The 26,375-nt window shown below is 38.1% G+C and overlaps 1 protein-coding gene across 1 annotated transcript; it reads right to left on the bottom strand.

The window, feature by feature from the left end:
* Positions 1-309: 309 nt before the first annotated feature.
* N4BP1 (NEDD4 binding protein 1) lies at positions 310-24,425 on the bottom strand. The gene is made up of 7 exons (XM_075510664.1): positions 24,056-24,425; positions 19,300-21,071; positions 10,810-10,940; positions 10,267-10,363; positions 8,344-8,451; positions 6,653-6,760; positions 310-4,516 (listed from the first exon to the last, which is right to left on the bottom strand). Exons 1-7 carry the CDS (start codon positions 24,317-24,319, stop codon positions 4,180-4,182), a joined length of 2,817 nt encoding a protein of 938 aa, XP_075366779.1. The 5' UTR covers positions 24,320-24,425; the 3' UTR covers positions 310-4,179.
* Between the last annotated feature and the right edge of the window lie 1,950 nt (positions 24,426-26,375).

Genomic DNA, 26,375 nt, shown 5'->3' with positions numbered 1-26,375 from the left:
TGATGGGAAAGGTGCCTGGAACACACAAGACATTAACACTGGTAGGAAAAAAAAGCCCAAATACCACATTATGGGACACACTGGGAAACACAGTACAAAGACGCTTCATGGCATTAGCTCAGGTCCAGCAGGAATGACAAGTTCAGGCTCACCATCAGTGCATGACTTGCTTGCAAAACCATGTCACTCACTGTATGCTTCTTTTTCCAGCACAGAACCCAATAATACATCTGAAGTGTGAGCTGTCTGGGATCAGGAGCAACGCAGGAAGCAGAGTAGAGAGCTCTACAATAATTGCTTAGAGCTGGATCCTGCTGGTCCCAAACTGACAAATCCAGAGTGCCTCGGGTATCTGAATTACAGTTTGCTACACAAGGATCATAGCAGAACTAGACCACAGTTACACACTAGTTATCACACAGACAACTACTTGAAGGCACTCAGGCGATTATGATATTTTATTGTTTTAGTATGGAGCTAGGAGATCATACATATATCCAGGATTTGGGGGTTTTTGTTGCTTATTGCTGTGTCTTGGCACTTTTTTACTATCATGGGTAAACTCAGGGCTGTTCTGTTCAGGTAAAAGTAGTTGTTATCTACCTAGAATTATGAATATCTTATTCTAGACAACAGGGAAATTCTGAGCAACATCAAAGAAATAGTCCTTTATCTTCCCATTTCAGTGGAAATTCCAAGAAATTGAAAGCTGTATTGGCGATATATACCATCTCACAGAAAATTAGTTTATTCCAGGGATCAGGAACATTCTGGCTACATTCGGACTTAGACTTGACCTTTTCCTCTGCTCTGAGGAAAGGTCACTCTGAGCACTTTGTACAGCTGATAAAAGGAGAATCACAGACCAACTTTCTTGCATAAAAAAGCATATTTTCTTTACCATTAAAAAAAAATCCAAACAAAAAACTTGTTCTGTTGGGTCCAAGAAAGCTTTCTCAGTTGCTGCGCTTCATGCAGTGCTAGTTGTGTTGTGCACTGAAAGAGGCTGTTTATGGACTTTATGAACAGCCATACTTACGCTAAGTAGGCTAATAGGGAACTAAGAACAAGTGAAAACAAAACTGAAAGACACTGATGGTTTTGTTCTAAGTGCAGTTGAGCTGTCACCCTGGGTGTTCCTCCACCATATGGCATAGCATTACAACAGCTCCACCCATTTCCCTCAAGGAAAATTCAGACCATACTGGTTATGTTTGTCATCTTCCCCGTTAACAGAGGCAGTGTTTAAAACTCAAAGCTGAAGGGACAATAGAACCTAAAAAAAGAAAAATAGAAAACAAAGAACCTTTGGCCTCACTTGGTATCATTCTACATGAATTTTAGCTGTGACAGCTTGCTTTAATGTCCAGCAACAAGCTTCTGCCATCAAAATCAATTTGTCAAGTCTGTCCTCTAACTGGGAAAAAGTAGTAACATTACAGGTTTTAGATAGCTACTATTCCCAGCTAGGCTTCTTGTGTCATGCAAAAGTAATCAGCTACTACTCTGTCAAACACTTGATGCTACGTTCCTCTAATTCCTCTCAAATTGGATGTTTAGCATAGAAGTGAACAGCACATCAGCGTTTACTAGTATTAATATAGTTCCCTAATTCACTGCTAGCTAGTGAAGGGTTTACATACTTCACCGTATCTCCCACACTAGGTAGTAATCAACATGGTACTTATCTTTTGCTGCCCCTGCAGTGACATACTCCAATTCTTATCTTCTTCCTTCCTTGTGACAAACAAATTAAAACAAAACTGTATGTCCTTATCTGTACTTCTGTACTGCACAGTTGGTTTCGGTTTTGAGTATACTAATATGCAAAGGAGACATGGAATAGTTTGTATTGCTCTTGCCCCATTTCCTTGATTCTCCTGATGGCCTCTAGAAGAGCTTATTAGGAATTAAGAAGCTGACCCAAAGTTCCTGTGTCTCACTCCAATGCAGAACTAAGCAGAATTATCCAATTCACCACCACTGTCCTCCTTGGGATACTATCCCTGTTAAGGAAAAGCCCTTCACTGGACATAATTTATTCCCTTACTACTTATTAAAATGATACCAACTCCAATCAGTGACAACAGACTTTAGGAACCTGCCTAAGTTTTTATGGGGACAGAACTTGGTGATCACATAGCACTTAGTAGGTAAGCACTGCTTCTTGGCAAACACGTGCTGGTCAGAATGACTCTGCCCACCTGACTAAAGAATTGCCCTCTCATTTATACAGAAAAAAATCCCTAAGATTTGTCTATTTGGATGCCGAAAACATATTCAAAACCCTTCTTCATCCTCACTTGTATTTTTGAGATGCTGTAATAACTGTTCCTAATACTTTTATTTTGCTCTTGCTGCAATCATCTTTCACTTTGCTCCTGTTGAGGGAAGAGCAAGACTTTACCTTCTGTTTCTGACTTCACAATACATGCGAAAGAGCCAAGAAAGAAGACAGACTTTCAACACCCTCATTTCCTCAGTATATTTCAGCTCTTTTGCATTTAAGCAGAGTGATTTCAGAACCCAGGGAATGCCTACTAGAGAGAAAGCCACTATTCTTATGCTTTAGGGTAAGGCTCAGTATGTCAGAAGTTTAACATGGGCTCTGTAGCCCATATTTTCTTTACAGTCTAATTTGATTTTACTAATGTGAACACTTAGCATCAGAAACCAGTTAAAAGGAAGGTATAACAGACTTACACACGTGCAGAGGCACAGACACACAGTAATCTTCACTTTGCTCCTGCTCTTGAAAGAGGTCCTATTGGTCAACTTCCATAAATTATGTTCCTCTTTTTCCACCTCACTTTTGGGATAAACCCCAGAACAGATTTAAAGGGGTGGAGCTGACTGTTAACTGCAGCATATTAGCTCCATGCAAGATAGCATGCCATTTCTATATAAACAGCATTGCATTCTCTTAATAGCTTATCACAGCATTCAGATTTAGAACAGGCAGGGCAAAGACAAACAGGTAACAGTGCAGATTGTTAAAGATAGTAAAATTATTCTGAAGGAGTACTGATAGTCAAAAGAATTTCCAATCTAAAAACCAATGTAGGTATCACAGATCTTTTAAAGCATTACAAATATCTTCTATTGAGGAGAGTTGTGAATTTACCCTAATTGAAACCTTCCCTCTCCTAGCTACTCTAGCATAGTGTCTCTCAACCTGGATGAACAGGCAAATGGATTTTCTTGGTTTTCATTCCATGGGCACTAAGATTTTACCCATATATACAAAGCTTCTTAGCTGCCTGTAATACTAGAAGGCTGTTTAGTATCCATAAGTTATTAATATAATATACAATTTTATCCATAACACTCTTACAGTTACTGTTATCTGTCTTGCATTTAATCTTTCTTTACGTAAGAACGAGCACTTCACAATATGTCAGAAGCCTTCCTGTTGATCATTACAAAGCAACAGATGCATAACGCCACCTTGTGACAGTACTTCAACAACACACCGAACATTCACTGCTCCCATACAGGGATCTTCAAACTGCTGTCCATAGACCTTTAGGAGTATAGCCTATTTCCAAAATCCACGATGCAGGCTTAAGGAAAGCAGGTTCACATATACACTATGTAGAAGTCTTCGTATCTGAAAATATTAAAAGGGTCTATTTTATTTCCATGGAGAAATATTTCAAAGTTCATTAAGTGAAGGAGGTACTAGTAGAGCATAGGTTTTCTAAGAGTATCTATATTCTAGATACAAACACCAACAATGATATCTGACAGGTGCATGGCTTATGTTATAGTATGTTACGTGTGCATCTGGAAAATATATCTGAAGCTGTAAGAGTCACTTTTAAGCCTCTGACATGATCTTTCCCTTTTGAGGAAAGGGGTTTTAAAAAGTGCTAACACACTATTTAAAGTGGTAACAGTTCTTTAGAACTGCTACTGCTTTAATAAGCAATTCAAGTGAAGCAGAAGATTTGTTTTTTTCATAGAAAATATTACTACAAATCTGTAGTAGCAGCAGTTTTTAATTTACCAAAAACTGGCATCTATTAGCAACAGAACATACACAAAAAATATCTTTGTTTATACAAATAAAATTAGGTTCTGAATATTCACAAAGTAACATAACAGAGCAACTTTTTTCTTCACATTGATATTCAAAGTTAGTTAGATCAGTTGTGATATAAAAACCTTGTATAATATTCAGTCAAGCACCATAGCAGACAGTGCATTAAGATCTCTCATGAATGGATGATCAGCTAGTATTTGATCAATCTTCTGTCTTTGCTCATAATCAGGAAAAATTTTTATCAGGGCTTCTCTTAGCTGTACTGTTTCTGAGGCAGATCTCTGTGGTGGAATTGCTAGACAAGCCTGTATGTTTTTTTCCAGTGGAAGCCATGTTGATGAGCGATCCCCATGTACTCTGTTTTTAGGCTGTCGACTGCTATTGGTTGGTTTGGGGACTGGCACGAAGAAAGGTGTCTCGGAAGAATATCGTCCACTGCTCTGTAGAGCCTTTTGTGCTGACCGAAAATCTCTACGAAACAAAATAAAAGTTTTGATTAAATTAAGGTAAAGGAGATGCTAGCTGTCTCTGTACAAACACAGAAAAGAAAAATGTGTATAACTCCTATACTTCACTGCTGCTCAGCTAGTTACTGATTGGAATAAAATGATAGGCATTTTTTAAAAGGGAAACAAAACAGTAGGTGTAACAGTTTTCAATTTGAACCTGGCACGACTAACAACATTAACTAACATTATCTAGGACTAGTTCCAATATGTTGTGAGTACTTTACTTGGCAGAATACAGCAACAGTCAAAGCTTTTTTATGGAAGTATCAACATCAGTATTATTGAGCTAAATAGATAAAAAGATACATTGAACACATGTACACTGACTCAGAACATGTGAAAATACTGACAGTCCAAAGGGGCTTCCATATGCTCCACAAGACTATTCCTCATCTACTTTTGCTCATGACTGTGAGCTGTGCTCACATTTAGATCAAGGCCTTGTTTCCCTCATATGATATCCTTAATGGAGCAATGAAGTTTTTAAGCAATTTCAGGATCTGAATATTCTTCCTTAATTATTGAGATTTCATTTCAGACTTTGAAAACTCCAAACTGCTAGCACTACAAAATTTAGGGTCAAGTCTACTTCAGATGCCACCAGTTAATGCAGAAATGTGAACTGGAACTCATGTTACAGTCCATTCTCCTACCACTGAGGGAAACAGTACCTAAATTACAAAGCTCTGTTTTAAAAGCATTCAAGTTATGACACCTCCCACTACTCAACATGGAAAGGCTATCTCTAATTGCTCGAGAGATCCTTCTAGTTTCTGACCTTATTCCTGGTACCATTTATGCTTTCTGCATCATTTAACTCAAATAGAAAAGTCTCAGGGAAGGAACAAAATTAACTCTTCACACTGGCACCTTTTCTCTGTATTAACCCCTCCCAAAACCAAAGCCTAGTTCCAGTTCCAAGTTTACAGATAGGAAAACAAGCTCTTCTAGAGCCTTCTCAAAAGAATCTCTTTCCATTCCTACAATCATCACAGTCACCTCTCAGAACACTCTGTTTTCACTTTATTTTTCTTGGACACAGGCAGCTAAAACACAGTGTTCCAAATGACATCTCATAAGGGTTTTATATTAGAGCTTGCACACTTTCTTAGCATTTCTTATTGAAGTTCTAGAACTGCACTTGCTTCTTTCATGTTGACATTACATGCTTATTTTCAAATCAACCTGTGACCTACTGGTATACATGTCTCACTTTCCTCCATTGTTTCCAATAGCTGAGATTCCTGCTTATTCTTTGTATTAACCCTTAAGTATAGCTTGCCTTTTGTATTGCTAATTTTATTTACCTTAGTTGTTTCTAAAAAGCTATCTCAATACTCCTCACTATCATTGGCATTTATAATTCCTAAGCTGGTGAAAGAAGAAGAGAGAGCAGCTTATTTTCTTGTGCAAAAGAGCAAACCCATTCTCTAGTCTTGGTAGTTAATACAAAGCAAATTCATACTTTGAATATATGCACATTGAAAAAGTACAATGATCTTAACGGAGCAATATATGTTTATTAATATTTAAAATTATGAATCAAATACAAATGCATTTAATAACAATGCCTCTCAAAAATTGTTTTATTATCAGTACAGTACCCTCAAGTGTGAAGTGAAATGCCTCTGCTGTGACAAAGAATAAGTGTAGAGCGTTTCTTTTGTAGCACCTATTGTCCCACTATGAATAAATGATCAACCCAGGTGTTTTAAATAACATCACTGTAATTAACAGGATACCAGGCTACCACATACCCAAAACACTGGCAGCTTTGTGCAATGTTAACACAGTTTGGACCACCTTTGTATGAAAGCCACCACAATGAAACCTCAGAGGAAGTTATTGTCTTGCTTATCTTAGTTCTGAGAGAGAACTTGATTAGATGCAAATGTCACCAGCAGTTTCTGAAAAGACTGAAGTAATGGGAAAAACACGTTTTTGTTAAGCTACTACATCCTACTACGATGTTCTTGCTTAATTTTACTGTACCTTTTCCATATAGATCTAAAGAAGTGTTCAAGTGAACCAGAAAAACAGTTTATTTCACATTTGAAATCGTAACTGTCTCAAACAAAAGTGAAAACAGTGCTTGTACCTAGAACAGCCTTCACTTCGAAGGAAGTCATCTAATCTAGGTCCATTTCTTCCCAAAGGATCATCAGGAACCATAAATATGTCACCAGCAAAAGTGTACTGGAGCAACCTGCAAGAGAGTTCTTTCAACATTATTTACTAACAATGTATTACACCCTCACTGCCCTTCACCTCTGTAGCATAGGACAAGTTGCCTTAGAGCAGACACTTCACACCATATCGGGAGTCACTGAAACTTAACTACTAACCCATTTTAGACACAACCAGCATTCACTGTCAAAATAGTTTAATGGGAGCTTATGTAAATTGTTCCCACTGCACTGCAGAACACCGAGTTGTTTTTTGGTTTTTTTGTTTGTTTGTTTGTTTTAACAGCAATTGTTGGATGACTGCTAATTTTTGCAAAGAGACCAGCGTGGAATTTTCTAGGTGATTAGAGGAGATTTTCCGATTGTTCAAACTCCCCTTCCTTATAAGGATCTTCAACCACATAGCTAAAATGCATATGTTATCAGAAAGCCACACAACTAGCAAACATAGCATTAGCTGTTCACAGGTAAGACACAAAGAAGCTTTTTTTCTGGAATAATTTTGGGACAGAGGGAAATCTGCATTAAAGGGAATCAGTTCAACTAAAATTTGTTTGTGAGGAGACAATTTGGTATAGTGGAATTTCCCCAGAAGTAAAACTAATAGCAGATGTTAACGCAAGCTCTTAAAAAACCACAGACTCAGAATGATGTGCTAAGTATTCTTCCTAAAGTTCTACAGGAGAACAGAACCTGACTTGGGTAGAATTCACTCAAGAAATAGTGTAAATACCTACACGATTAGCCAACATCAATTCCATTTTCTCCCAGCTATATTGTGAGAACCTGAGACAGTTTTCAATTATTTATTTCATCAGGCCTACACAGACCCCAGTCACTGCAGCAGATGTACCCTCAGAAGATGTCAGGGAGACTCTGAGGAATTAGTGGGAAATTTGGGCAATAGAAGATCATACCTTAATAGTAAAATGACCTGATTTAACTGGAGGGGGGAGGGAAACAAAACAAAACAAAAAACCAAAGGAACCAAACAAAGAAATCAGTTGCACAGGAGAAACTATAATTTAGAGAATCCAAAAGCTGAAGCAGGGATATTTGATAGCTAAGTGAACATAGCTAAACCCAAAGGACACTCAACAATTGCAGGGAAATGGCTACAGGGATACGTTGCAAGTGTTCATTATTTTGTTTAGCTATGCCGATTTGCTGTACTACAGTAAAGACTGATTGATTCTGAAACCTTAAAAGTGACACTGTATGTCTGCATCAGCTATCATGTCTCCTTGAAGAAATGAAATGTAAAACAAGAAAGCTTGTGAGAATGGACCACAAAGCGTATACTCTAACAGGATCTAACATCGAGCTTCAGAAGTGATACAGCTTGGCTGCTACACCAAGCTCCTATTTATGTTAGCAATTAACAGACTTACATTAGAGAATGTATGAATAATAGGGACATTAGACTACTCAACACGTGATTATAAGGCCATGAATCAAAGTGGTGAAAAACACAGGACTTTGTTGGGCTCTACCAGAATTGCATGACAGATTAATTAAAAATAAAAAACCCCACATGAATTAGAGTGCCCACAACTGTAAGGACAGACATCCTTTTAAGCTTTCATAGAAATTGAGTGATTACCTTTTTTGAATAATTTCTCTCCAGGCAAGTGACTCTGTCACAAATTCTCTGAAGTTATCATTAGTCACAATAACACCTCCAGTTTTATCAGCAAGATGTAATAAAAACCTGTAAAATTAATTTCAAAGACCGTTAAGATAGTATGCTTTGCTGAAAACTGTCCAAATATCTAGAAAACTAAACTTTTCACCATCCAAGAGTAATCTATTTGCATTAAAACAACCACTTTGATACCAGGAAATTACTCTGTTTTGACTCACCACATAACTTTAAACAATGTTTTAAGTAGCATGCATTTATTTAGTGCAGCAGTCTTCATGGGAGGCTTTTTTTCCATTTAAAAACCCCCACGAATAAAACTCTCCAAAACCCATGGGCTTATCAGATTCCAAAATATTTGTAGAGGTAAATGGTTTGCCTTACAAGAGAGTACAGTATTTATTACACATTCCAACGCAAACTTATTTCTATATACTTTTTTGCCTAGCATTAATGTCTGTGTTCTGCAAGACAGTGTTATGCATGTTAGTTTTTTGCTCTGTCAACACTTGTTAACAAAGAGTGATGCTACTATTTTGTTGTTAAATAAATTATGACAAAAGGCAACTATCCATTTATTATAAAAATCCCATGATTTTTTTTAATCTGTCTGAAAACAAGCTTTTTGCCATTTGAAACTATTTTAGCAAAGAATAATGGATGGTGTTTTTTTAAAGAAATGTGTACATTTTTGACAAAAGTGTAGTTTAACAGGTGTGGGATAACAAAAGTGCAAATACATTAGCACAACACTCATTTCCACAGTAATCTCAACTGTAAATACTGCACCTACATAGCATTTTATATGAAATGCTGGGCATATATAAAATATTAGTGTGTAAACAATGCCAACTTGGCTGCCTTCTACATTCTTTTTGCTACAACATTATTGTTTAAGAGATCAGTGTTGCTGTATTTTAACAAGGAAGATAAATTAAGTGCACGCTACTTGATATATCTTTTGTGTATCAAGTTCTGCAATCCGGTACGTGACTGCGCAACCCAACAAAACCAGGCATGCCCATGATGCAAAAACCTGACAATTTTGTAGTCAGAAAAATAAAGTATGAATGATTATTAGTAGGAAGGAAGAAACTGAAATCCAGTGAACTGTAGCTAGCTGCAAAACACAATTTCAATGCTGCAAACTGCTCATCCATGCAGAATTAGAAAAGCTGGTTGTGGAAAAAAACTTAAGCAGCATGTGCTTTTAACCATGTATCAAGACTGGGAAAATTTGGCAATGGCAACGAAAGCACTAGGAAACTCCCCCAACACCCAACAAAAAACCCTAAAGCTTACTGTTGTTCAGTGAAAGATGATCCCCACATTTTGAAGTTGAACTTTGGTGCTTAAATTAACTTGGAAATTTACTAGCCTATGCATCATTACAAATACACTGCTCCAAATACACATCTATTGTGTCTTTATGCCACAATGGCATCGAGGAAAAAAAAAAAGGAACAAAATAGTATCTGATCTGATTTATGCTAGTGCTCCCCAAATATAAAAGACAATTCAGGGATAGACTGATGATCAGAAAAGCATAAAAACATTACTAAAAGACTGATTTCTTCCTCAATGCAAGTGGTGACATTTGAAATGGATTAACTCTTTTTCCTTTTTGGTTAAAATTGCCATGTAAATTTGCCACTTTCCATAAATTTCTGGAAACAGTACGTACAATATTATTAGCGAATTACTTATTAAAACGTTTCTTAGGACAGTAAAATAACGTAACAGAGCTCAGTCTTAAGTTAGATGCATAGCTCTGTGTCTACACAGGTTGAAGAACTAGCTAATGCTACTGCTTATGAAGTATTAAGCTTTTACAACTATTAGTCAGATGTTCAAAAAGACTTTAAAACTATATATATTCCGTACCTGTCATCATGAGCAGCAATTCTTGCTCCTAAAACCATCCTTGCAGGGGTTAAAGACAATATTCCAACATCCTGGAGCTGTGTTAAGAAATCCTGCTCTGTTAAAACATGAAACAACTGTTCTTAAAAACCAAAGCTTTCTTCTAAGCTATTTATAGATTTGACAATTAACCTGAGATGAAGTTAGCAGAGAAGATAGGCTATTTTTGTACCTATTAATCTACAGAAATAACATATTGATAGCTGAAGAATTGCTAATATTATAAAAATGGGGAGGAAGAGCTTGAAACTAGAAATTAAAGAGCAAACAAAAAGCAAACCAAACAAAAAGGCCCCCACTTATGGCACACCAGTTAGCCTAAACAGCATTTCAGAGTGTCTCCCATTGTATACGGAAACCCAATTACTCATGCTGAGCAGCCAGACTGCTCATGCTTAATGTTTTATGAAGTATTGCTTCTCCATTCATTCTTCACAGAAGTATCCAAAGAAATAGTTACAATTTAGTTCAATAAAGAAAACCTTAGGGAACTATTTCCCTCACCTGTAATGGAAGGATCACGTCTTGTTCTCCACTGTGGAACGAATACGGTAATATTTCTGTGGCCACGTTTCCAAAAGTAGTCAACAGCTATTGCAATTCCTCGACAGGAGAAGAATTTCCTTAGACCATGACTGGGGATGAAGGAAACAGAAGGGAGATTAAATTTAATAGTATGAATACAAAGAAAATGGAACAAAACCTTGCAAAGCGAAGCTGGAAGTTACACATACAGCCTCATCAAAATAAAAGGTAGATGGATGTTATCGATGAGGAATCTTATACATGGAAAGAGATCTTCAGCAAAAGAATAGAAAAGAAACATCACTTTGCAACTTTATAGCTCAGTTTCCTTTCAGTTTAGTGGGCACAACAATATTTGAGTAACTAGAAGTGGGTTTAGCTTTAAAAAGAGGCCAATAGTGATGCTGTCCTGGGATAGTTAACTTTCTTCCTAGTAGCTGCGTACTGCGTTCTGGATTTAGGATGAGAATAATGTTGATAACACACTGATGTTTTAGTTGTTGCTAAGCAGTGCTTACACTAAGTCAAGGACTTTTCAGCTTCTTATACTGCCTGCCGGCGAGGAGGCTGGAGGTGCACAAGAAGCTGGGAGGGGACACAGCCTGGACACCTGACCCAAACTGCCCAAAGGGATATTCCAGACCATATGACACCATGCTGAACAAAAAAACTGGGGGGAGTTGGCTGGGGGGGCACAGCCACTGCTTGGGGGCTGGCTGGGTATCGGTCAGCAGGTGGTGAGCAATTGCATTGTGCATCACTGGGTTGTATATTCTTTTATCGTTATTATGATTTTCCCTTCCTTTTCTGTCCTATTAAATTGTCTTTATTTCAACCCACGAGTTTTACCTTTTTTCCAACTCTCTCCCCCATCCCACCTGTGGGGGAGTGAGCAAACAGCTGTATGGTGTTTAGCTGCCTGACAGGTTAAACCATGACAGATAGTTTCCGAAATCTATTGATTATAAGCGAATATAATCCAATATTGTGGTAGTTCCAAATATAGTCCCACTGCAAAATAGAACACCTTTGGTTCAACTGGTTTCTGAGGATTACATCTGAGAAGTTATCTGATAATCTAAGATATTAGGGCCTCCTCTCCCTGCATTTCAACAATCTGAGCTACTGTTTTGAAGCAAAATAATAAAATTTCTTTGAAGATTTTCAAAACACTGTATTTTAGTGGCAATTTTATTTTTTCCCCCATTTAAAAATATAAGATGTTCGTTCCCTGTTTTTACAACTCAGTTAAGTGACTATCAGCAAGTGCCCAAAATGAGTGATACAGAGATTGGAGTTGATGACCTTGTGAGGTCCCTCTCAATCTGAATTATCCCAGGGATCCTATATGCCCATTTAACACATGGCAGGAAGTCCTCCTTTAGCAATTAACTGTCTAACCAGATTCTGGGAACTGAGCTTCAGGAGAATAATGAAAGAAGAATCTTAAAATAAAGCACAGAAGACAGAATAAAAAATACCTCTAGAATAAATTCCTACAAAACAACTGTTAGCACCTTAATAAGGCTAAATCCAGTTTTCATTCAGACACTTTTCCCCTGGCATTTTCATAGATTAGAGGCTACACTTAGACAAAAGAAAGATATACTTAGTTAGAGAAGACACACTGATTCAGAACTGATGGCACGAACAGGCAAAGCACTTCTTACAAAGTAGTACATACTCAATGTTTTGAGTTAGATGTTAAGTCACTACAAAGTGCTTCTCATAACAGTAAGTGATCAAGTCGTATTAATATTTTAAACCAGTCTCCTAATTGATGTGCAACTGTATATTATAAGCCTAATAGTAAGTCTTATTAGTTTTGAATGGAATCTTATCTTTAAACCCCTAGTTTAACCTACCAGGAAATCTTCTGAACAAAGCATTCTTTAAAACATCTCCATGGAAATATTTACAGTGAAACTCAGCCTTTAGTAGCCTTCATGTAGCCTTTTCCAATTTTGTAAACTAATTTTAAAATAAATGTATCAAAATATAAACTTATTAAGGTTCTCTGAATTTGGAGAGGAATGTTTTATGTAGAAAGGCATAAAAATAAGTAAGTTACATCTGAACTATAAAAGGGAAAAAAAAATCTGACTTATTAACAGAGTTTCTGGAGAAAAAAAAAAAATCCTATGCCACACTTGCCCTAATAAACTTAAGTGTTCTTGATGCCAAGAGCAGTCGAATAAAAGAATGCAACTGCCACAGAAGAGTTACCCCTCATAAACCTTCTAGGTCATAAACTTAAAATGCAGTCATCTCCCCACTTTAAGTTAGATATCCTACTCAATAAACTGAAAAACTACTTTCACTGTATTAATGCCTCTCAATTGGACTTCAAGAGATGCACAGGTCTCAGTGTTCATGTTGAAAATTATGCCTTCTCTACTTGTTCATTCTCCTGTTTTAGAGCTTTAAACCTGAACTACACAGAGTATTATCTGTTTATTAAATGTTTTGATGCCTAGAACAGCAGCTCTTGATTTGTCCTGTATGATCAAAAACTCTTGCTCTGTAGCAACTAAAAAAAAAAAGTATGCAAATAGAAGCAATATATTTAACTTTACCAAATAACATGTAGAATTAAGGTGAGCTATAATATGAATAAACGTCATGCTAGATAAAACAGAAATATGAAATGCTTTATTTGAGCAAGGTAAACATCTGAAGGACAGCAATAAACCACAGTCTTTTCAAGACCTACATCTCAAAGACTGCATCTGTTCCCCAAGTGTCATTGTAAATACTGGTTTTGGCTGTCCCAGTTCTTTAAAAAACTGTAAAGACCCTACAAAGGTATTTCTGAAGTTAAACAAGAGATGATGATAAGCAGCACAAAGCACCAAACAGCAGGTTGCTTTCCTTTTTCCCCGTGTAACATTTTCCCTTTGGTTTTGTAACTAAATTAAGGAAAGTACATATCATTATTTACAAACAATTCTAGCAAGATATAATTCCCTCCAATTATTCTTTCATTCTGAGTTTCTTCCACATTTTAATAAAATTTAATTTAAAATTACTTGACAACTATCTGGATATTTCAGTCTGCCCTGAAAGGCCCGTTTTCAGCACACAAAAAGGGGCAATTTTTAAAAATAATTGTTAGTAGTTAAAGTAAACTCCGGACTTTCTCTCATTCAACAAGCACACTGAAGGTACAGCTTGAATTAATAGATCAACGTGCCATTTTTACTAGGCTGCACTTGTGAAGAGGAAAAATTCTTCAGCTTCTTGCAGTCTTCCAGAGTTAAGACACAAAGCAAGTAGTGATTTGGAAGCCCATTCAGCCTTAGTCCAAGCATGTGGGCAATGAATTAAACCCCCCTCCCCCCCAAACACATGACACTTAGGGGTCAAAAAAACCCCCAACATAGGCATGGAAGCACATGTCCATAACCTCAAGGTACTGAGAAGTAAAACTGAAAACAATTCAAAGCAAAATTGAAAATAATTCTTCACTTTCTAAGATGTAAGAAAATAATGAGGCTTTATTTAGCCAGAAGGAAGCTCCAGAATACCTACATTAAAAACCCCCCAGGCCCCCATGCATTGATTATTTAGTAGGCCATTTAAATATCCCAATGGTTCTGCTATTTTGAGGCAGTTCTCTATCCTTTGCTTTTCATAAGCAGTTTTGATTTGGTTGAGCAGCAGGCGTTACATAACCATATTTGGGGACTGTATGTTAATGGCACCCAGCTACTATGCCCTACCCTGATGTCATGTGTGTGCATCCCAGCTGCTGTGCAAGACAATCCATTGGGGTGCATGAAGGAAATATTAGAACTTCAGTAATCCACATATATAGTTGATAAATACACATATATTGGGGGTGCATGCTCCAAGAATTTTTTACTGATAGGGGTGTGTCGTGGTTTAACCCCAGCCAGCGACTAAGCACCACACAGTTGCTTGTTCACTCCCCCCCTCACTGGGATGGGGGAGAGAATCAGAAGAGTAAAAGTGAGAAAACTTGTGGGTTGAGATAAAGACAGTTTAATAGGGAAAGCAGAAGCTGCTCATGCAAGCAAAGCAAAACAAAGAATTAATTCACTCCTTCCCATCGGCAGGCAGGTATTCAGCCACCTCCAGGAAAGCAGGGCTCCATCAAACGTAATGGTTACTTGGAAGACAAAAGTCATCACTCCAAACGTCCCCCCCCTTCCTGCTTCTTCCCCCAGCTTTCTATGCTGAGCATGACGCCATATGGTCTGGAATATCCCTTTGGGCAGTTGGGGTCAGCTGTCCTGGCTGTGTCATCTCTCAACTTCTTGTGCACCCCCAGCCCACTCACTGGTGGGGTGGGGTGAGGAGCAGAAAAGGCCTTGACTCTGTGCAAGCACTGCTCAGCAATAACTAAGACATCCCTGTGTTATCAACACTGTTTTCAGCACAACTCCAAAACATAGCCTCATACCAGCTACTAGGAAGAAAATTAACTCTACCCCAGCCAAAACCAGCACAGGGTGCTCAATCAAAAAAAGTTAGGAGACCACTGCCTACAGTAGTCTCACAGCCACCAGAGATAAGCAGATGTTTATTCACCATCTTTTAATTCATCGGTTTCAGATATATTTGGTTGTTCCTAAAAAAAAAAACAAACAAACCCCACACAAAACCAAACAAACAAACCCCCCAAAAAACCCCCCAAAACCCCCACAAAGACACAAAACTCCATAGATGAAATATGCAGAAGAAAAAAATCTCTCCATATTAAAAAAAAATTGACAAAGAGGATGTGGTGAATTTGTTATTTTCTACATGACCCCAACAATTTGCATTTCTCTTCCACTAATACACATTTGGGAAATAATTATAATTTTAAAAAGTTCAAGGTAGCTTATGACTCAGTTGTGACTTGCACTTTTACATCACTATTTTCTAAATAACAAGGTCTGAACAATGAGAAAATAAGTTTGCTTTACTGTATTTTCTGTAACAAAACACTGTACTTGAATTAAAGCAGTGTCAAAAGTTATGGATCAAGTCAGGCTTCCCCTTTAAAGTTAGCAAGACTATAAAATGACAGAAAAACTTAATCTATTAATTCAATTAATTTTCCAGAGATTGACCAGAAAAGTTTTACTGTTGCCAGTCAAAAGGGACTAGCTCTGGGCTCTTTAACCTGGGGAAATCAATTTATAAGGGTTATCATAACCTTCTTCAATTAATGATCACTTGGTAGGAAAGGTTACACGTCAAGAAATCTTCTGACATTGCTTCTCATAAACAGAAGAAGTTACTTAGATTTACTTTTGACACCTTGTCTGTGCTATAGAGACTTTCTGGACTAACTGTAAACATTTCTGTATTACTAGGTCCTTAAACTGCATTTGAAGCTAATCATATTTAAAAATTATGTTTTGTTCTGAATGGGGAAAGATAGTGATCTAGGAGGAACATGTGCGGATACATAAGAGGCCTGTCAAAAAAACAGGCAAAGTGAGACATATTTTTATGTGAATTAAGTTTAAAACATTAGCAGAAATATTTCTGAATGAACTATACCTCTTGGAATTTCAAGGTATCATCTGGTAGTCTGTGTAAGTTATCAGCAAATACTAAGGTATCAAAATAGAAATCATCAGGCTAGGACTGTACATAAAGGAAAGAAGTTAAGATTGATTCCCCAATCTGCTAAAATAATATTAACAGTTCTACTAGTACTTCACAAAAATAACAACAGAATTTATTATTTCTGTTCTCAAGCAAAATTCATACATACTACAGAGAAAAGGGAGTTAGAAGTACTTATTAGCCCTAACAATTGAGGAAGTTTTGCTAGTCCATGAATTTTGGTGAAATGTTTAGGAGCTACAGTAGATCTTTCATAACCACAGCAGAACAATATCTAAGGGCATCTTTATCTATCTCTGTGAAACACAGAGCATACATCCATTTTTTTTCCCCATTAACACAATTGTGTGTACATGCACATGCAGATCTGTGTTTACATAGTTACTTCTGGGAAACTGTACCAGCTGTCAGCTGAAACATTAAATTCATTTTAGGACAGACTTCGACATTATTTTCTTATGGTACATAACATCATAATTTTTCCGGGAAAAGTTTATTTTCTTCCCCTAAACAGCATTCAAGCCCATCCTTTTGGGAAGCCTCTTTCATCTAACAGCTTGAAGTAGATGACACATGATAGAGGTATCTTAACCAGTCAGATGTGTTTTTCTCAGCCTAAGAGCATCCTACAGAATTCATGGGATCACTGGTAGTAGTCTGGCCTATTCTTAGAAAATATCCTAATCAAGAATTAGTTAAACTAAATACAAGATAATATAGCTGATGAGGCTCTTCAGGATTTCCAATCTCCAAGATTAAACTATTTTAAAATACAGATTTTAAGTGTTTAAGAAAAACTTAAATGGCCTAATCTTTCCCACTTTGGGGATACAGATGATCTTTCTCAGAATTACTATTGTTTTGCTTAAAGTACTCCATTTTGGTTCTGGCAGCATGGTTTCAGAATGAAAACTAATTTCTGTACTTGGAAGGGTTTACGTGTGTTCAGCAAAGGAACGCTGAATGCACCAAAAAAATCTTAAATAGCAAGTTCTCATAGTAAGTTTACTCTTACTTATTGTTACATTGATGAGTGGAGCAGGAGAACAGTCAGTCAGTTTGTTCTTAAAAACTACCACTTCCTCATTAAGAAGAAATATTGCATTTGTCATTGCTCACTTTCATATTCTGAAACTACAAAAAAGCCCCATAGCAAACACTGACAAAACCTTCTGACATGAGTGCTTGCCAAAATTACTTACTATAAAAAGAACAAATCCAAGTCCCTTCCTGACTAGAGAACAGCAATCAATTCAAGGATAGTTTTGATGAGACAAATGTTAAAATGAACAAAGTGAAGCAGAAAATTTTAACGATACATAGGTTCTAACTGATTTTTGCTATTCCAGTTAGTTATAATAAACTTAAAAAAAAGAAAATAAAAAAGAAAACTGTAATTGGCAATGCCCTCCAAAGTTGTCTACAACAGAAACATTTGGAAAAAAAAGGAATTAGAAAATATTTACAATAATGGAAAATCCTTGCATCACAGTCAATGAAAGGGATTTTTTTACCTTTTCAGTATTAACTGTGCCCATTTCATAGGGTTTGTTTGCATGGTGCCTTGTCAGCCAATCTATTAAAATTATCCAACAGTCCTATAATTGTCTACTATTGTTTGCATACATTCTTTCAGATATCAGGAGGAATAGGAGACGAGGTGTGTGCACACATACACACAGTTCCCTGTTCTGCAAGTTTTGGGGAGGGAGATGGAATATTTTTGTTGCATGCCTACATTTGCAAAAAGTAACAGGACTCAAGCACTAATATGTAACATTGTTAAAGAACAAATACATTACTACTATATAAGAACCTCCACTTTAAAATTACAAGACACTAAGAGCAAAAGTAAAAAACCAAAACACTTAAGTTGATGGTAACTCAACTTCTTGGTTAGGTACGTGCAAAGCAAATTAAGTTTCATGCATAAAAGTGCTTGCAACAGCAGAGCTCACTGAAATTACTTCTGACTGAAGTGTTACAGCGAGCTGGAGCACTGGTAATTCAAAGTAGGTTGCTCTGAAATGGCACAAATCAGGCTTCAAATCTGACCACTGCCTAGTAAGAAATGCTGTAGAATTAATTCACTTTTCATTTTGAAACATCTTGTTTCTAACAAGGATCTCATCTACCTCTAACATATATCTAGTTTTAGTTTCCATTGCCTATTCTGTTCAAGTTTGTTTCAGATTATTTTAGTATTTGGGCTTCATAAATCTGAGCTACCTTTTCTGCAAATTCACAAATTTCTACCAGAGCAGGAAAGCTAAGTCTTAAAAGGCTTTAGAGAAAATATTTTCCAGAGTATTGCAATTACCAACCAATTTTTAAGTCAAAATCAAGGATTTTCCTTATTCTATTTTAACCAGTTATTGCATTTGTTCAACTTCAGACTATGTAATTTTTTTTAAAACAAAGAGTAAATGCTACAAGAACTGTTTCATGATAGAATATCCCACAACCACACTGTTCTAGCTGGATTTGTGTACTGCAGTAAGAGTCATATACTGCACCTGCTAAAAACTTCTGAATTTCCTTCTATGCACAGTATCTAAACAAAGAATAACTCCAAACAAGTCAGTCATAAAAATGAATGCTGTCACTAAACAGAGAATAAAAACTATCAAAATTGCTATGCTTTGGAAATTAAAATGGCTACTGTCAATCTCACATCATTTTTCATTATCAAGCCTTACCATAACTTACCAATGCATCCATTACCAGTAGCTGAAAAACCTTGCTGTGTACATGGACTGTTGGTCACCAAAAAGCTAGCTAGCAAAAACTTTACACATGCCACAGCAACCTCTTAGTCCCTATTTCATATTAAAAGTTCAATGAACTTTTAATAAGGAGATAGTTGAAAAGAACAATACTTACGAAATTGCAACGTTGCTTCCATCAATAATGATGTGTTTTAAATATGGTTTCCCAGGTTCATTTTTCAACTCCAGTCTGTATGGCTTTTTCAGAGATTCCAAAAATCTTTGAACTCCAGTCACTGAAGGATCAGGATGATGTCTGTGTGGTCCCACTGTCTCTCTATCAGGATCTGAAGGATGTATTTGTGAAGACAATACTTGGTCTGGGATAGGATTTTCAGAATTTGAGGTTTGGGAAAGGCGTTGGTTGAGAGATCTCACTTGAGAAGAGCTGCAGTGTCCTAATTGGTCCTCAAAAGCAGGATGACTATTCTGTACAGTTGAGGGCCCTGCAGATTTTTGCTGAACTGCAGTTTTAGTCTTAGTTGAGATACGCTGCACATCTGAGCTCCCTCTCGCTACAAAATCAACATCTTTTAGAGCTCCACCTTGTACAGTGCTGAAAGTTACAACACCATCAGTTTCTATATCACTTGACCTTGAACTGCGATTCTTACCAGGGCAATAAATGTCTCTTTGCTCATTGCATATAGCTGAATTTTTACTGGAAGGAGAAGCAGGTTTGCATACCAACATATGCATTTTATCTTCTGCATCAACTTGCATGCTTGGTGAATCTCTTATTTTGTGATATTCATTTTTTGTCTCCTTTGAAGCATGACTGGATTTAAGTGGACTTTTATTGCTAGAAAAGCCTTTGTCTTCTAGCTTTTGTGAATTATTTGCATTACTTCCTAAAGGAGGATTGTTAGTTCGAGGCTTTTGAGGTGACTGTTCATGTTCTCTTTGAAATTTTAAATTTTCCTTTTCAATTTCTTCTAGCAATGTTAATGGTTCCACAGATTGCCCTAGGATACCAATAACTTTTTCTACAATATTTTGGGAATATCCCATTGTTCTGAAAAAGTTCACAAGAATCTTATATTCCATTTCCTCACTGATATCATCACCTTCTTTAAGGCAATAACTGGGATCATCTGATTCACTGCAGCAATCTGAAAGCAGATCAATAACTGCATCACTGTCTGAAGGATTACTGTGTGAAGCAGATTTCACTTCCTGATCATTCTCCAAAGAGAATTGCTTTTTAGGGAGCCTTTCCTCATCATCAGAAGATCTTCTTTTACATGACTGCCTTTCTTTAGGCACCACTGCCTCTAATGGAGGCACAACATTTATGGGAACAAAACTTGTTTCAGGAGCATCAGAAAACACAGTGTCCATTTGCTTTGTAAGCTCAGTTACAGGTGTCCCAGCATTCTTTCTTGCCTCCTCACCACCTGTTCTTCCATCTCTGTTTGTAGCGATTACTTTGGAAGCTTTGTTTTGTAAAAGCCCTGTCGGGCTTTCAGAACCTGTAAGATCTATGATACCGCTCTCCACTTCACAACATTCAGTTTGTGTGAGAGCTAGGAGTTCTCTTTTTAGTGAGCTAGGCAAAATCAGTAAATCCATTGTATATTTATCTGCATGTGCTTCCACAAATTGTCTGAATTGCTTTTTAATCTCCGATTCATTATCGCTTAATAAGCTTTCATTATTCTCAAAAAGCTTCACAAATTGCTGAACGTGACTTTGAGCCATAACAACAGCTTCTGCACCCCCCTTAATACTGAGCAATCCTATTTCCAGCACTGTTATATCAGCACAGGTATCCTGAATAAGACTGTTGAGGAACAGGCTCTGTGCACCAACAAAGATGCAGTGCATGTCCTTTGGGTAGTACTCCTTTTCTTCTAGTTCAGGTTCACAGAGTCCCTTAATATACTCCTAGAAGGAGAAAAAGACAGCAGAGTGAGTATTTGTGAAACGCTAATATATAAAATTAATTTTGGTTAGGTCAGTAATGGACAAGTACATTAGAAAATAAAGCCAACTTAGCGTAAGAAATGTGAGAAAGTAAATACTGCCAGTAAACCAGATAATCAAGATTAAAAATAATTTCAGATTTCTGTATTTTAATAGATCTCATAAAAGGCTAACTTTGTTTTATATCCTACTATTTATAAATAAATTTACTTGAAACTGATAGTAACAGAGTATTTAAGTTGTAGCTCAAACAGTTTAAAAGATAACTCAAAAGATATTTATTTTCCCATCCCCATTCTTTGGTCAAAGAGAACATACGTTTCATGAACAAATGCCTTGCACTAGAGAATTTTACCTAGTCCATAAAACTGGACTTCTAAAAACAGTTTCTAAAGAAAATTTCCAAAGGCTCATCACAGCAGTGGCTATCCTATATTTTAAAGTAGTTATTATGTGTTACTTATTCTATACTTACTACTAATAAATCAAGGACATTGATCCTGTGGCATGGCACAACATAACTAGTAGCCACAGTAGTGTCCATTAAAAGATACCCAATGGAAAAAAAAATGCTAAAACCAAACAAATGACAAAACCACTATCTGGACTCTGATAGATTCCCTTATTAACCAAATAAAATATTTGTATTTTAAAACTACAACTGCCAGAGCACCTACTTGCAATGGGTATGTAACACCAAAGAAAATCACACTGAAAAAGCTCAACAGCGAGCCAGCTTTCCACATGAGGCTTTGAAACTCAGTGTTTTGAAAAAGCAGATGATACTGACAAATAACTGAGAAAACTCCAGGCTCCAGCTAGTTCTGTGTTCTAGAAGTTCAGGTTTTTAATAGTTTTTGTTTGTTTGTTTTGGGTTTTTTGTTGTTGTTGTTGTTTTTTTTTTAAAAACAACCTCCCATTGCTATTTCTGCCACCTAGAAGTTACTATAGGTAAATTCACTATACTACCTTGTTTTAAATGTGTTGGAGTTCAGAACTCTGTCAATACAGTATACTATTTCTTCTTTCAGGTAGCATTATTTTTCCCCAAACTGTCTCTTTCTGTGCTTAAAATTCTGTAGTGTAGTGAAACCAGTTTCTAAGCTGCAGTCGTATTTGCAGACTCCCAAGTATACCAAATTTTATTATCTCTCTTGACTTTCAGAAATTCAACTTCTCTTTTAAATGGAACTGAAAACCAATACAAGATAATGAATAACATAACACCACTTCCTATCATCTCTTGAGTTACATCACCACAGGTATCAAGGCAGGCTGCTTCAAGACCATATTAGCACAAACTGCTTCTGCAACAAAATCCACAGGATTACTTTTCATGCCTTAGTCATCATATGACTGCTTTTGCAGAGCAACAGGACAATAACATAATTAGAAAAAAGGATATTCAAAATCTGGGATTTTTTTTTTTTTACATTTACTAAACAGCACTGAAGAATGAATACATTGCATGTGACTGATGAATTAAAACACAAATTGTTATCACAAAACCTTTTAAAGGGAGACAATAAAGATGCACAATTGTTCGTACTTTCTAGTCAATAATCCCTCCAGACAGGGTCTGAAAACTGGTCTACATGTAAGGGAAGTCCTGTCTCCCATACCCTTTAAAGTATTTGGAGTAGGAAACATTTTGTATGTTATTAGGAAAAGCAGCAATTAGAAAATGCAAATCTTGTGCTGTTTGTTTCAGGCTTTAATTTTCTGGTAAAAAGAAAGTTGTACTGCAGCTGCCTGGAGAAGAAGAATAGTTATGTAACAGTTTCTGAAGTCTCTGAGCCCAAATATACAAGCAAATTCGTTTAGAGTCAATTTCAGAGTCAAATAATTCAAAAACCTCAACATTCATACTAGTTTCCTTATAAGTCTTAGGCATTACACAGTTAAGGAATCAAGTTTTTGAAAGTGGACTGCCAAGCGTGTGAATTAAGTCACAAAATACATGCTAAGGATCCCCACTAATACATATGTGTATTTAAACAAACAAACAGACACAAACGCCCACATACAGAGATTTTGGTTTTGAAAGCTACCTTCAGCCTAGCTAGCGCTCACACTAGTGTTCCCATCACATGATTCAAACAGCTATAGCTGCCAGGTCCACTATGAGTAATATTAATTTCATCATTACTGCTGAGCTCCCCCAAACGTTAGCTGTACAAGAGATTTAACAAAATAATTCTGTGAAGATACTTCAACAGCAAGTAGCGCCACAGTCAGAGACACAAACAGCCTAGACGGCTCTCTCTTTTAACTTGTTTAGTGTTCGGTTAAAAAGAAAGCTATCTGCTCCAGCAAACACATTGGTGAAGCAGTCTGATCTGCCAGCTTTTACACTAAGAAAATACTAGCTCTGTTAAGCTGTTAGCGAGAGCTTTGCTAATAAGCTACTACTAAATGCCACAGAATAAGTTAAGTCTGTAAAGCAACCGTAAAACATGGCAACACCCAACCCCCTCCGAAGAATTTCTTGACTCGGGGAAGAAAAAGGAGCGCGATACATTTTAATCGCGCTTCAAAACAAAATTGGCCCATTCTCACAGGTGGTCAAACGCCTCAGGCAGCTACAGGCAGACAGCAGTAATATTTCACAATGTGGTGACCGTAACGCGCTCCGCAATAGCGATCACCTTTGCACTCCTCAGCTGAATCGTTTCTCTTTATTCTCTACGCTCTGTCAACACCACCGGAGACACCCTGGCACCTGGAACACACCTATTTGCCAGGGCAGGACGGTTTCTGTTTCCTCGTGAAGCACTTTTTCCCCACCCTTTCTTCCTCCTACCCGCACGTAGCGGCCCCGGCCCGTGCCCCGGGCGAGAGGGGCCTTTCGGTACGCAAACGCGGCCCCGGTCTCCGTCCGGGTGACCGCGGCGCCAACGACACGACTGGGCGCCGCTTCCCGCCCTGCCCCCGGCCCCCCGTACCTTGGCGCTGCGCACGGCCTTCCCACCGCCCGCCAGCTGCACCCAGATCCTGGCGGCGGCAGGCGGCGGGCCCGGCGGCGGGATCGCGGGCCGCCAGTCCCCCTGCGCCCCCAGCACGGCCAGCCGCACCTCGAACAAGCCCTCGATGCGGCCCCGGCTCCCCTCCAGGAGGCGGCTCTTCTCCGCAGGGACGGTGAACTCATCCATCCCCGGCCCCAGCTCGGGGCCGCGGGCTGCCCAGCGGGCTGCCCAGCGAGCCGCCATCAGCGCCGGCCGCGCCGCCCCGCGCTCCGGCCTCCCATCCCGCCGGGCCCCAGGACAACAACAGGGGGAATCCCCGGGCTCCCTCCGCACAGCCCGCCGACGTCATCGGCCCGCGACGACAGCGCCACCGCCCCGCGCCAGGAGGCAGGGAGTGCCCCTCCGCAGCCGCGGCGCCATCTTAAGCAAGGGCGGCGAAGCGTTCCTCCCTCGGCCGGGCGCCGTCTCGCCTTTCCGCGGGACGGGCAGCGCGCGGGGGAGCCCGGAACGGTGCTGGAGGACGAGCCGCCCGCCCCCTGGTTTTGTTCTGGTTCGCGGCTCCCGCTGCAGAATGGCGGGTGCCTGCAGTCGTGCCCCAGGTGCTCTGAGAGGAGGCTGGCGGCTCGCCCCCAACAGTTACCGCCAGGCACAATCCTCACACAACGGTTTCTCCTCGCCTCGCAGGCAGGGGGAGAGGCTCCTTCCCACCCGCGTAGGAAAGAAACCTTGCTCTTTTCGATTTCATAGCCCAGAAGTTTGGTTTTAAGATACTCTTGGCACTGCCATGTTCTGGTATCGTCATCTTGGATTTCATTTAAAAAGAAATGTAAGTCTTACCCTTCGTGGTCGCAGGGGACAGAAGTGTAGCCCGCATCCCCAAATCCTTAGCTCTGATAGCTCAGACAACAGAGGACACATTTTTCCTTTAAAAAGTCTTAAAATGAGATGTGAAAGATGAGATTAGTTCTTAAAAAGTAGCTCTGGGGATTCACTAGACTTTTGAATGCCTGGAGCAGACAATACTGACCAGCTGTTGTAGAAAGGAGTAAATAGCATAGTTTCTTTCATCTCTTCCCATCCCAGACCCAGGTAAATATCTTCGAAGTTCCCCTTAGACTATTTGATTCCCACTTGTTTTGTCCATCTCTTTAGCATCACTGTGAACTTAGTTTTTAGTAGCTGTTCATTAAATACAGCCTCCTAAGGGAGGATGAATATTTTATGGTTCTGTATCTAAATGTACGTATTTTGTTTCAACCTACTCATGTTACATCAGGAAAGGATTAATATAAAAATACAAAATACCATTTTTGTAAAGGCACTTCTATACCTGTTTAGAAACCTTTTAACCAAACAAGAGTTTGCAGTTCTTAGCATATTGGAAAACCATGCTAAATGCTTATGTCCGGGTATAGCTATATACATTTTCCTGTCTGAGTTTGAAGTGTTATATCTTTGAATCCAATAAAATTTTTGCCTGTGGCATGGTAAAATAGAAAAATTTACATCTGTGTACACACACTGCATTAACACACATACACGCATTCTGAACAGGATAGGGTTTTGACAATGAGTGTCATATTCAAGAAAAATGCTGTGGTCTCCCGAAGAGAAATTTTTTCTGCTTTTGTTGTTTAGACATTTGAGTTTTGATTTCCATCAAATTATTCTACAACATTCACATATAAGAATGTAATCTAACATTTAGCTAGGCAATTTCTTGAGGTGATTGGTGCCATCAACCGTTAAAATATAGTCACTGCAGCCATTGTTGCATTGTAGTCATTATTAATTACAAATGAAATTGTAAGCAAGGAACTTTATAATAAAAAATGAAATTACCAGCAATTTGGGATACAAAGTATCATTAAAAAGCTGAAAGAAAGTGCTTTTATTTCTGTCTACCATGTCAACACAGCCTTTTGCAATATCTCAGGATAACTGAAAGCTTACTGGTTTCTAAATAAAGTGGATAATGCTTGATGCTGTGTATATTTTCTTGTAGTCTGTTTTGCCATACTGTATGTTATAAAACTTGGCCTCAGCACTGAATTTATCGTAATCTGTATAATTCTATATGTATTCTCTATAAATCTGTATTCAGAGGTCATTTCCAGCATTACAATGGTCTGAAACTGCTCTCAGGGAGGTCATTGCAAGCATGAATGGTTCTGTAAGACTGTGACCCAGTCTGCTACAGTTAGGTAGTACCTGACATTGTAACATTCAAGACAAACTAAAGCCTTTTTGAAGTGGAAAACACCAATGCTATTGAAAAGGTTTACTTATGTTTACAAAC

This window comes from Mycteria americana, chromosome 8 (genome assembly GCF_035582795.1).
Source record: "Mycteria americana isolate JAX WOST 10 ecotype Jacksonville Zoo and Gardens chromosome 8, USCA_MyAme_1.0, whole genome shotgun sequence".
Lineage (NCBI taxonomy): Eukaryota > Metazoa > Chordata > Aves > Ciconiiformes > Ciconiidae > Mycteria > Mycteria americana.
This window is presented reverse-complemented; position numbering and strand designations above follow the sequence as displayed.